Source organism: Meleagris gallopavo, chromosome 4 (assembly GCF_000146605.3).
Source record: "Meleagris gallopavo isolate NT-WF06-2002-E0010 breed Aviagen turkey brand Nicholas breeding stock chromosome 4, Turkey_5.1, whole genome shotgun sequence".
NCBI lineage: Eukaryota > Metazoa > Chordata > Aves > Galliformes > Phasianidae > Meleagris > Meleagris gallopavo.
This window is the reverse complement of record NC_015014.2, coordinates 66,820,937-66,834,595: the sequence shown is the minus strand read 5'-3', so window position 1 is coordinate 66,834,595 and position 13,659 is coordinate 66,820,937. Positions and strand designations below refer to the sequence as shown.

Below are 13,659 nucleotides of genomic sequence, written 5' to 3'. Positions count from 1 at the left end.
TTCTGCAGTGTATGCTACGGCACACAAAACTATCTATTATTCTTGCAGCATAAAGAATACCGTGCGTTCAGAATCAGATCAGCATATAGGTTACTCTGACCATGTCAGCAGCATGCATGCAAAGAAGGGGTGGAAAACCCAATCACTTCCTAAGTTCTGCAGATTGTGTTGCTTTTTGTTCCGTGCACCAAAATAATTTTTGCCTGGTAATTTGCAGCCCTCATTATCAATGGGAAATGCATCGGCAATGAGCTCTCACTCCAATTTTTACCGACTGAAAAACGTACAATACTTACTTCTGTCAGGAAAACGCTGGCCATCTTCTTTTCCTGTTATGAAATAGAATCTAAAGGCTGTGTGTTGATGAATGCGATCAGAGCTGACAGCTCACGATCCTGCATGAATCCTCTGTGAAGAAGTTTCTCTCGGAAATACAAGTATTGCAGAAGATAGTGCTGATTTTCTCCTTAAGCCAAGATTGGTTGCAAAGTACTGGAGGCAGGGCAAAAGTGTTACATTTCCTTTCTTTTTCATAGCCATGTTAATATTTAAGTCTTCTTTTTTTGAAGTATTTCTTGCAGAGGTACGGAATGCTGGAGCTTTGCATGTATGTGAGCGTGACTGGCTGCTGTCTGTGTGTGTGCTGGTGTAGATCAAGGAATGCAGTAATTTGATGCAGTAGAAGTTGTTTTACAGAAGTCTTGGTAAACTTAGTCTCTCGTTCATAAAAAATCACTGAAAGAGATTCATTACGAATGTATTTGCTCAAACCACTCTTAAATAAATGACAAATGTTAACCAGTCAGTCTGCAGTCTCAGAACCCTGGAATCGATTCTCTTTAATGCTCCCAATCTGGTTTATTCATTCACATCCTTCTGTTTTTCACATTTCAGGGGTCTCAAAGAAAAATGTGATGCTTTAATATTGTATGAACCTCTTGTATGTTGTAGTAAGGCAAGAGAGCCAAATGTGTTCTCCCTCTCCCAAGATCGTTCAAAGCAGGCTGTTTATGCAAGTGTCCACTGGTTGCAGTACACCTTAATTCTGTTTCTCAATACACAGGAGCAGGAGGGAAAGCAATGACAGAACAGAGAGAAAGAGCATAGAAGCAGGAGAAGTGATTGAAAACACCTCTGTGCAAGAATAATGCATTCTAGCTTACATTTCCAAATATTTTGATGCAATTAGTAGGGGAAAAAAAAACAACACTATTTTTAAGTTCATAAATGCTGAACAAAGGTTCACAGCATGGAGGTTGTATCCCGTAAAAACTGCAACCCTGTAAGTCTTGTTGAGGTGGATCTTACTGCCCTCTCCCATTTAAAGGTTTGGGCATAGAACTCCCGAACTAGCCCTAAAAATTTCCATTCTGTATTCAAGGAAAGCTGACATTTTCTGCAAATCGGATGACGATAATGATCTCTTAGTTACCATCTAAATACTACGTATAAAATGAAGCATTTCACTTTAAGAGATGAAACTCCATGATACATCACTGTGAAGAACTGAATTCTTTTTTCTGTGATGGTTCTTGCAATCGCCTGGGATACATTTCGTGTCCTAACCAATCTGCCTATTGCCATGCTGGCATATAATCTATTATCATTTGGTTACCAGAGGTAGAAATTAGAACAGACAGTAGAAAACCTATCTAGCATTAGTTGGAAGGCTGACAACTAGAATTAGGAACCCAGAATTAATGGACCTAAGCAAAATCTCACAGCTCTGTAAGAGCTATATTGCATGAAAGACTTTGCTGTTATTTGTCCAAAAATGTATTTGTAGAAAACAATCCAGATGGTTTTTAAACTAGAGACCTCAGAGTATGTTGGGAGCTGTGATGCTGAGGCAGTGATGACCAAGTGCAAGAAATGGGGCATGGGAATCTGAACAGACAAACATGGGTGAATGTTCAGCTTAGCCCTGAAGTACCTTTGTAAACTTGGTTTTCTTCTGTATTTTCTGAACTTTTTGAAATGTACTTCTTCTTGTTATGGAACTGGGAATCCATTTTGAACTTGATTTAACACAAATGGCTTAATTTCCACTGTTTGAGCTGTTATCACAGCCAAACTGTCAAGTTTACACATTTTCTGAAGTTTCAAAGCCTCTGGCAAATCTCTATAAATTAGTGGATTTAAATTAACTTTATTAAATGTGCTATTATAAACCATTCTTAAGAAGCACAAACTAAGTTTCTAAGTACTTAAGAGAGATTGATTAAATCAATGTAAAGTAGGTTACAGAAGAGCAATTCAAGTTAAAGTTTTAGAAATTTTTACTGGTAAACCATTTATTGGAGTCATCCCAAGTTTAAGAGGGTTGGAACAGGGTGAGTAAAATCAGAATATTGACCCTAATGTCTAAATATATATGTACACTTTGTAATGTATTAACCACCACCGCCACCCATAAATCATCTTCTTTATTATACATATGTAGTAATGAGTATTCCTCTTCCTTCTGGTATTTTCTGAGTGGTTTCTATCAGTATAATAAAAAGTGGGGCTTTTAGTGATGATTTTAATTTCCTTTCATGAATGGACAGACTCAAAGCTTGATCTTACAAAGTAGTCTTTAATTTTCAGGTGCACTGAACCATAGTATTTCATATAAAGGAAACATTTAAAAACAGAAAAGAGAAGGAAGAGATGTGACTCCAAGTAAAGCAAATTAAAGCTGTTATTTCTCTTATGTTCATATCCTGGCCATCCCTGGCATTTGGTCAGCTCTCCCTTCTATATAGAATTCAGGGTTTCAGGTAATAAGAAGTTCATCACCTATACAACTTGTCTTTTTTAGGAATAGTAAAAACGAAGTGTATTAGACAAGTTCTTGACCAAAATAGTCCCGGACACTCACGATACCAAAGAAAGAGTCATAACTGCCATTCATTTCTTGCAGCGCAGAACAGACACGTTGGATTTGATACTGCATTTAAACAGCAGATATTCTTATGCAAATCATCTCATTGTTTTTGACAATGCAATAAACACTTTTTATCTCTCAGTACAGCCACTCTGTTATCATCATCAGCCATATTCAATAGCAGATATTCATGTATAGCTCTGTAAAGTCACTCATGGAAGAGACCTATCTGTAGAATTGCCAATGAAGTGCAGAAATGTCCATTCTCAGGAAAATACATCAGTGGTAAGATGAAGAGTCTCTCTCACCTTTTCATTGTTTGTAGAATACTTGAATAAGCCATAGAGTTACAGATTGTCTTAGGTATCAGTGAAAATTGCCTATGAATTTCTGAATGTGATGTCAAAGCATTGGGCAATGTTATTGGTTATAAATGTCTAGGTATAATGGAAAAAATGAGTTGTTATGAAAATAAAAGCACTATCTTTTTTCATTAGTCATCATATTCTTGAAGATCATTTTAGCATCCCTATCAAGCAAAGATTTGTGCTACAGTCAGGTTACCATCTAGCTGAAACTCTTGTTTCACATGTAAAGTGAATTATTTTACCTTTGTTTTCAATTAACTCTAATTTATACTTCCAAAAATGTCTTGGGAAGTTTAGGAGGAAGTATTTGTAGAGAACAATGATTAGCATTTCTGATGGTTTTAGTTAGTCATAGTTAATTGGAAATCAGTTAGTTCCACCATCAGAAACGTTAAGCTAGACACCCCAGAAAGGTTTGTTTCAAGAGCTTCCCAGGCATTTCTGGATGTGCCAGTGAATGAAATGCAATTGATTTCCAGTTAGCTTAAAAGGACAAAGAGCTTCACAGCTTATCCATACGCATGAATGTATCTGCTTTGTCCTCTTCCACTTTTCTTAGTTCATCTGTAAGGTTTTTTGTTTGTTTGTTTGTTTGTTTTTAATAAACTATGATGCTAACTGCTTTCTTATTTGTTTTTCAAGACTGATTTTCATTGAAATAATTCTGTTTTCTTACTTGAATGTAGCTAACCCAAGATGACTGTGGAAACCACCTTGTTTTGGTTGTTTGGTTGGTTATTTTATCGTTAGATTCAGCCACTCTGAGAGAGATTGAATAATCTTTCAGCTATGAAAACACACGAAGTGGCAGAATAGCAGAGTTGTGTAGGAGTATGAAAAATGTCCAGAGTAGCCAAGTTAGTTATGGCTTGAAAACATCTTGTGCCCATGACTTAGATTGATGCTACATTCCACTCCTCTGGAATGACTTGTGTCACTCAGGAAAAATGACAAGTCTCACTTGGGGACATAGATATAGCCATACCAACAAGCCTGAAGTCATATGTATTACATGGAGATTGCATCCTGATGCAAAACAGGTCACCATTTTTATCAAGGACATACCTTTGGTGGCAGTAAACGCTTTTTAAACTTTTAAGATGCAGGAAATAGAATCAAGAGGAATTTCTGGAATGAATTATTAAAAGTTAGGATGAACAAGTTAAAAGCTGTTCCTGGCAATCTCCTGGAAAGTCTTTTTACAAATGAATGAACTGCTCTTGGAAAATTTTCCCAGAGCAGAAAATCTGTTCTTTTCAGTAGTAGACAAATTTTTGTTCCTAATCTATTTCTTTTGCTTTTTTTCCAAAAGTATTTTTATGTACAATTATAAAAATAAGTAATCTTATGCTGGCCTCTGTAGGTGCCTTACTACAACAAATGTAGATTGGTGCCGAAGCTGCTACTAAAATAGTGTTTTGGAATCAAATAAAGACTTCTAGAATCATAGAATCTTATCACAGAGTCATAGAATGGCTTGAGTTGGAAGGGACGTCAACGATCACCTAGTTCTAATACCACCACCCCCAAGGCAGTTTTCTTCCATCACAGAGGGTATCATTCTAAAAGACTCTAAAGGAGTCATTGTGAGGAAACTGGGAAACTGTACTTTTGGATCCTGCTGCATGGAAGTTCTTAGGCCTGACTCTTGAAATTACTCAAGACCAGAACAATATGAGCTAAATATGGCATCATAGAAATGTTGGATTCACAGAGTCACAAAATCACCAAGGTTGGAAAAGACCTGCAAGATCATACAGTCCAACCATCCACCTATCACCAATAGTACTCACTAAACCACATCCCTAAACACAACATCCAAACGTTCCTTGAACACCTCCAGGGTCGGTGACTCCACCACCTCCCTGGGCAGCCATTCCAATGCCTGACCACTCTTTCAGAGAAGTAGTATTTGCTAAAATCCAGCCTGAATCTCCTCTGGCGCAGTTTGAAGCCATTCCCTCTGGTCCTATCACTAGTTACACGAGGATTATAGCAGAGTGCCTATAGCAAGCAGGCAGTCAGCTCCTTGGCAGACTGTATTATTATCAGTTATTCTCAGTGTGCTTGTTGGTATATCTTGGCAGCTAAAGAAGGCAGTATTTTTATGTTTCCCTCCTTCTGCTCTGATGAGATCCATAATCTGAAGGGAAAACTCAGGCTAAAATTTGTTGAAACTGCGGTTGGTTTTGTATGACATTTTATTGGGATATTGGAGGGAATCTGAATCATTACGCAGAATTCACAAAGCATTGAACAGGTTGAAAATTCACATTTCACATAGAAGTCATTGTAATTTTTGCAAACTTAAAGAAGACCTGAAATATTTATTGCTTAATTACGTATTATTTGCAACTGATGTAATGTCTAAGAGTAGTAATCATGGGTCATGAGTCTCAGAAGGACATATTTAAAGGCATAACAAAAGATGTCACGCCTTCTTAAAATAGAAGATAACCTGACCTGTTTTATAAACAACTTAAAAATTAAAAATGAGGCAATACCAAGCATATTTGTGGACAAAATGTGTGGTGTATATGTAATCTTACACACCTAGCTTTGCTCAACAGCTAATTCAATTTGTAGAGAACCAATGGCTGGCTTTTAATGGAGCCTTCCTGCCTCTTGTTCAGTTTCATTTCAATGTGTCTGTCTGTCTATTCTTAAGACTGATTACAATGTAATCAGAGCTTTGTGTTGATCGTTTGTTCTCACTAAATGTATAGAAAGATACACTTAACTTAATGAGCACACCTAAAGATCCTGAATTTATCTGAAAAGCTATAAAAGTAGTATGTAAACCATATAAGGAACAGATATACAATAATAAAGATGTACATTACCTACACTTTACATATGTTTTTGGAGTTGAAATGATGGATTTCTTGTACTGCTGATATATTAATTCTTTAATATTCATGTTATATGAAGAATTTATTGTTCCTTAAGACTCAATTTATGTTTTAAACAAGTGGAAAAACACAATCAGCTCAAAAAGACAGGAAATGATCTGCCTGTTTTTCAAGATATAGGATATTTTTCTGTGCTTGGAGACCATTTTTAAAGAACACTTGGCTTACTTCTGCTCTTTTTTTGTAGTGCAAATTAATTATAATTTGACAAGAGAGTGCTTGATTTTTTCTTCAGATTTGGTGTAGTGCCAAGCTTTATTAGTTAGAGCTTCTAAATCAAAATCAAAGGTCAGTATCTGTGAAATGCCTGTGGCTCAAGATATGTTGTAGATCTTTCCCTATTATTTAGAGATTTTTGTTTTTCGAAAGGTGTTTAATTGGATGCTGTATGTTGCACACATGGCTGTGGAAGAGTAAATGTCTCTTGTGATTATATCAGTAATATGGCAAAGAGCAATCCTAAAGATCTGACAAATGAATGATGTGAGATCCTTATGTCCTTCTTCAGCATAGTCTATAAATGCAGGCTGAGGGTTCACTTCCCACAGCGTGTTGTACCCAGTGAATCCCTTTCTCCCTCCAGCCATGTAGGTGTTGGGTGGAGATGCTGCTGTCAAATCGCCCCAGTATTGTCCTTCATCCACCTGGAACATATTCTGTCATCATCACACACACTGCTCAAGTGGGGCCATTTAGGGAAAGAGCAAGTAGAGGACTATAAGTGGTTAAGGGAGCTGTGGTAGTGTTCTGAATATGTTAGAATTCAGTTGCTGAGCAGTAAGAGGCACTTAAAGGTTGGGAGCTTTCAAAAAAATACCGTCCTGAAAACTATACTATGTGTCCTGATCCTCACTCTGCTACTTCTATTTGCATTGCATTTTTATGTGTTATTTTTTTCTTATTCTATGACCTTGCTCTTCCTACATCTAATGTGTTGTTTTTTCTGTTTCCAACTCTCGATCTCAAGGTTTGTCTCTTCCTTTATAACACCTAGCATAGCAGGAGTCTGTTTTTGCTATGTGCTAATGAATGTGACAATAATCAACACAGCATGGTTGTTCAAGGCAATAATAGCTAGATAAGTACAAGTGAATTACAGTTGTACCAGAGAAGCAGCCAGTAAAACTGAGGTTTGGTCATATCTTTCTTCAGCCTGTTTTGTTAGCTGAGCTTGGACCACACACTGACATGAGGTCAGCAGAAGACCCTTAAAGCTGTTTTTCTGGCCATGAGGACCATGAAGGCAGTGAGCTTCAGAAGTCTTTGATGATGGAATGGGATAAAGCTTCTGTAAGGCCAGAGGTAGCAAATGAGATTGGGTGGTATTTACTTCTTTACCTTCTGTCCAATTATATAGTATTGATAGCAGCTACAAAAGCAGTTATCACTCCATCGCATTTAATGAAACCCATGCACACAAAAACAAGCAAACAAAAAAGCACAAATAAAACAGCACCGTGCCTTTGATAGATGCTTCTTTTCCATGGTCCTCAGTCTGGTGGATCATGGATCCTGCTGGATGCTTCTGCAGCATCACAAAGTAATGCTGACCTTGGGAAACTTCCCTGAAGCACATTCAGCTGAGTCTTTTGAGATATGTTCTTTGACTTTCTGGATTTTCTGGCACCGTTGTGTCCATTAAATACTGATTAGATTTCAGAAATCCAAGAGACCAAATAATGCTATCATCTGTTCCCTACTTATCTTAATAATATTGCCAGTAATATTCCAATATATCAATTCCAGGATATTCTAGAGCTAACTTGATGCATAAAATATATGGACAGGATGCTTTTTTGTTTCAGAGACAGAACAGAACCAGCTTATGTATTGGATTTTGCTATATTGCCTAGAGACGATGATAAAAAGTGAATTAGCTGCTTTCAAGGACTGTTAGAAAAATACATCAGTTTTCATAATGTTTGATGAATTGCTTACAGTACTTGTTTTACTTAAAACTGCAATTAAGGATTGCCCTCTAGTCAAAAGAAAAATGTGATAAAAATGTGACTTGAAACCGGGCAGAAAATTTTCTGAAGCCCTTTGGGATTAATTCCAGTAATTATTCAATCTGACGTTTTCGAGAGAAATAACCCTTTATGTATGAACTCCATTAATCATAATAACATAGTTCACATGTCAGAGACTTCTGTCCTGTCACTTTGTATAAAATGTTTAATAAGAGACTAATAAACATCTTCACTATAGTTGAGAAAATATAGAACTGCTTTCAAAATGTCCCAGTGCATGTGAATTGGTGTTATGTAGGTTTTGGTCCTGTGAGGTGGGACACGTTGTGCTTGTGTCTACAAAAGTACTGAATTTCCAGACTGTTATTGTCATTGACATCATGTCTCCTGCTAATTTTGTGCAGTTTCATTCATAACACTTCAAGGACTTGTTTGCTTTCTTGTCTTCTCTGACTTGTTACAGAGACATCTATTTTGTCTACCTGTCCTGCTGTAAACATTTGGTTTATGAATTTCCATATATTAATAACAGGGGTATTTTTTTACGTGAGTTATATGTAGAAAACCACTTTACATCATCTACAAGCAGAAGAGTAAAAGCTATTTTTCTTGCATGTGAACTTATTGCATATTATTGCAACTGCACAGTGAATATTGAGTATCTGTCTCTGATGATAAGCAGCTCTAAGAAGATTGGCGTTATGTCTGTCATTGTTTCATCAACTGAGGATATTCTGTGATATTTTCTTGTATAAAGAAGTGGTGATTTCAAATTGTGGCTCTGATTAGATACTCCTATTTGAAGAATTTACCGTTCTCTGTGTTTCACATTCTAACATTGTTCTGTGCTTTTGAAGCAGGAAAGTGGAATTATCTGTGCTCTGATGAGAAGTGATAAGTATAATCTTTTGCTGAACGTGGATAAAAGACTTAGGCAAATGAGATTGTTTCAGCACTGCTTCCTCATGCATCTCCTGACTTATTCAGCAGCTAAAACTGGAGAATAATTCCTTGTCTTTGGAGGTCTCCTTTATTATTTTTTATTTAGGAGCATTACACAATGTATCTAAACTGTTACATTGACTAATGCCTTCAGTGCCGAATTTTTACATGTCAGTTGTCATTCTTTGCACACTCCAGTAGATGGCAACTCCAGTCTTCTTGACATTTAATCTCCATTCAAACTAGAAATATTTTCTGTGCCCCCCCTGCCACTGCGTCTCATCTATATAAACGGCCAAGAGTTTCAAAGAAAAGTGATTCAATTTTACTTGTATTGAAATCACTGCATAGTATCTGAACTCAAATAGTACCAAAAAGAAAAAGAAAAAAAAAGGGGGTGGGTGGGGAGGTGGGGGTGGAAAGAGGCCCATAAGCACCAATTCTCCTGGATCATAAAGCACACACTGATTCCTCCATAACTTTTAAAAATATTTTAGGAGTTTTCATAAAAAGGCTGAGTACCTATTCTATTTTTACTTCTCATGTGAAACAAATGGCAGAAAATACAACACGCTAGCTTGGAGTCTGATGACTTGACTAAACCAGATAGTCCATCCTACCCCATCCTTCCTGTCAAAGTATTTACTTTCCCTATACACACTAAATACTAGAGTAAACTTTTTAAAAGCTTAAATGATACTTGTTTATGAATACAGTGATGATGAGGACTGTCTTGGGTGAGGAATAGAGCAGGACCGTGGGTTTACAGTTGGAGATGAGGATTTTCTCATTTTCCCCTTTGTGCTTCAGTTCTGTCCCATCAATTTTATTATTAAAACATCCGCAGAGAGGAGGCTGTTTCTCCATTTTCCTCTGCTGACTTTCACAACATACTTGAGTGTATTTGAAGGCGTAAAACAAGGCATCTCTCTGTGAGTGAATGCCAGACATCAGCAGGCACAAAAGGTTGTGATTGCTCTGCCTGGGATAGAGACTAATGATCATAACAGTCACACAAAGGATCTTTTCTCTAACTCTCTGTATGAAGACCCTAGTTTAATTTTCTAATCACTTTCACTGTCTACCAAGGTTTTATTTTGCAGCTGATGGTTAAAAAGGGGCAGAGGGAGGAACGGTTAATAATATTTTAATTATTGTTTTAATGAAATGCAGGTCTAACTTGAAAAGAATGCATGCTGCATTGCAGTTCTGTTGTTGCTGTTGCTTTTGTTTACTTACTTCTTCCATAAAGCATTTCCAGTAATCGTGTAAGAAACTTTCCAGCTACCACAGTTTGTAGCATCAGTGATGCTATTTGGTATTAGCTCTTATGATCAGAAACAGATATAAACTTATTGCTTAAAATGAACTGCAAAAAAGTTCCAAGGCACAGAAGTGTTTAAGACCAGATTTAGATGTTCACACTTTTATTGGTTTAGTAAAATCCTCAGTTTTCAACCCAGACTTTATTACACTGTGGACATTTTTACTTCACAGAAACAGTATTAAAATAAATTATGCTCATATAAGACAAGCAGAATATTGGTCCATTTAAGCCTGACTGATTTTTATGTAACAAATTAGCCAGCAAGGTAATTAAATCTCTTTTGGATGTCTGTTTCATCTCTGGAAAGAATCCCAAGAACCTTAGAAAACTGGCTTTTGGGTTATATACAGGTCCTGGGTCTATTGCAGCTAAGTGGCTTGTTTCTCATTATCGCATTTAGTGCTACAGAAGCTACTCCACCAGAGTCTTTATTAAAACTTGCTTAAGGCTAGCATTTTCCCTTGGGTCAATAATGACTTTAGAGGAATGGATGTAGAAGCTGGATTTGTTCTAGCTACTGGAATGAATTATGTCTCATCAGGGCCCCCAGGCTAGTATTTCAAATTTGCCACCAGGCACTTGATCAAAAATTCCATTCCAGTATTGCAGAGACCTTGTGCACCTCTTTGTAAAAGCAGAGCATGCAGCTGAAGATCTTCCCCCCGCCCAAACTGTACGACAGCACGTTTTTCCCCGTTGACCTGCACATATCAGTGAAGGATCCAGTTTACAAATGTTAGGGAGATTGTTGCCCATGATTTCTGATTAAAGGAGAGAGCGAAACGGAGGAGCAGGATCAGTTAACTTGCAGCTAATAGCCATTAAAATCCAGCAGCTCATTCTGGTGGTATGAGCACAGTATTTATGAGAGGGGTACCATACGCATCTCCCTGCTGCACCGTACAGTTTTCCCACTGCAAGCCCTTGTTCAATAGTAATCCAGTCAAAGTCTGTGTCCATATCCTACTTGTGTGATCAAGTACTGCTTCAAGTACGCAGCTTCCTCATGAAATAAAATCAGCTATATTTTTTCTCTGGTCTGGAAAATCTGCTCATACTAACAGGAAGATAAAATATGAATGTAGATAAAGCTTTGGATTTATGATTCCCAAACAAATTGCTAGCTTTCCCATTACAGTCTCGTTCTAAAAATATATATATATATGATTGCATGAAATTTACAAAATGCAGTTGTATAGGGGCATTTGTTCTCTTTCGGTGTGTTTACAGACAGAAGTATCTGTTGAAGTGCAGCGGTGTTTGATATTAAAAAGATAGATAATGGATAAGAGGCAGACAGGTGTTTGGCTTTTCCTACTGCTTGTCAAGGACAAAGACTTTCAGCACGTTACTTGGATGGCTCGCAAGCACATTCACATTCACATCTTATTTTTCTTGCTGACTGGATTTTCCCTAAGTGATCTGTTCAGACATTTCAAATGCAACATTACCGGGGATCTGCCATTGAAATCTGAATCAAATGGTGAACATTACGACAGATATAGCATTTCAAATGCCACAACTGTAGCTATATATTAAATACAAATAATTATTTTCATATATACAGTGAATTTTTCCCTATAACCATTTTCATGGTTTATTTCTAATCTATCAGTTGCAGGAATTGTAGAACATTCTTCTCCCTTCGCTCTCTAGCATATACTGCACTTCTTACTTTTCATCCTAGAGCAGGTTTCCCAGATGTTTACCTACAGAACATAGATTAGACCATTCTAGCAACTACAGGAGGCAGTAAAATTATATTTGCCTTCTTGCCTTGTGTTTATTTAATCTGTATTAGAATTCTAGAGAATAGCACTGTAACATCATGGCAAGGCTAACTGAGTATGGTTTGTCTATAGGTAAGCTTTTCTTGACGGTTTGTAAGGATGAAAAGTTATTTTACCTAGGAGAAACAATCATCATCATATGAAATTTGTAATCCAGTCAGCTCCATCAAAATATGGACTGTGTAGATACAGTAACATTAATCCATTTCTCTAAAGTGGTATTTAATTCCTACCTAGGAATTTTCTATCTGAAAATGCAGATTTTTGGTCAAGATGATAGAATACATATAAGAGACTTCAAATTTTCTATGATTTTTTCCCCATTTCATTTCTGTTTTAAACACTAGTAGTCTAATACAACAGTGAAGCTTATTTTAGATGCCCAACTTTGTCATTCTCTTGACATCTTTTAAATTGTATGTTTCATTTTGCTTTTAAAAAGTTATAATTTCCTGATGCTGCTTTAGAATATAGAGGAAAACCAGGAATTAAAGTCTTTCTTTTTTTTTTTTTTTTTTTGCTCTTCTAAAGATTTTCAGAAGCTGAAATTGATTCTCACTCCAATCATGGGATTTGGATTTCTCAAGAACTTTTGAATGTTTGAGTCTCAGTCCATGACTATTTTGGAGCTTCATCATAAATAATATTTTTTCTAGGAGGCTCCCGTCTAACCCAGTCTTCTTAAAAAATATAAAACATATTTATAAACTAAGTTGAAAGAAAACTCCATGCTTTCTTTCATGTGAAGCTTTCAGTTGGTCATGCATGGAAAAGTCATTGCAAAATAAACCTTCTTAGTTCATAGAAGTACAATGGATTTTAGAATTTCTGCAGTCTACCTTTCTGCCCTAAAGCAGATCAGTTTTGTTGTTCCTGACACATCAACTTCTCCTGAACTGAAGATTTCTCAAGAAAATCTATTCTAACATTTTGTTTCTCAAATTTTAAAAGTTTAATGAACACAGCATGTCCAAGTTTTAAGTTTGGTTTTAAGTTTGAAGTGATTCTAAGTTGAGAGAGGCAAGATTTAGGTTGGATATCAGGGGGAAGTTTTTTTCTATGAGAGTGGTGAGATGTTGAAACAGGCTGCCCAGAGAGGTTGTAGATGCCCCATCCCTGGAGTTGTTCAAGGCCAGGTTGTGCAGCCTGGTCTAGTATTAAATGTGAAGGTTGGTGACCCTGCCTGTGGCAGGGAGGATTGGAGCTTGGCGATCCTTGAGATCCCTTCCAACCCTGCCATTCTGTGATTCTATGATTCTGTGATTCTAAGCTTATGCTATTGATGGATTATTATTTTTTGTTTGCTTTTGTCGTTACAATTGTTTGATTGTTTTTTGTTTTCTGTAGATTATTTATTGACTGATTGATTACATTAATACTTGCCTTCGATCCTTGCATCCATTCTAAATAATGCCTATTTTATTGATACAGAATGCCAAAAAGACTGTGGTATTCAAACTAAGACCTTGCTCATTCTGAAC

The 13,659-nt window shown here is 36.7% G+C and overlaps 1 protein-coding gene across 1 annotated transcript in view; it reads left to right on the top strand.

Moving 5' to 3' along the window:
• LOC104910913 (catenin alpha-2-like) overlaps window positions 1-12,774 on the top strand; it is a 57,431-nt gene extending 44,657 nt beyond the window's left edge. The window contains exon 5 of the mRNA XM_010710655.3: window positions 12,710-12,774. Within this exon, the coding sequence (XP_010708957.1) occupies window positions 12,710-12,774 (65 nt within the window). The remainder of the gene's footprint in view (window positions 1-12,709) is intronic.
• Window positions 12,775-13,659: the final 885 nt, after the last annotated feature.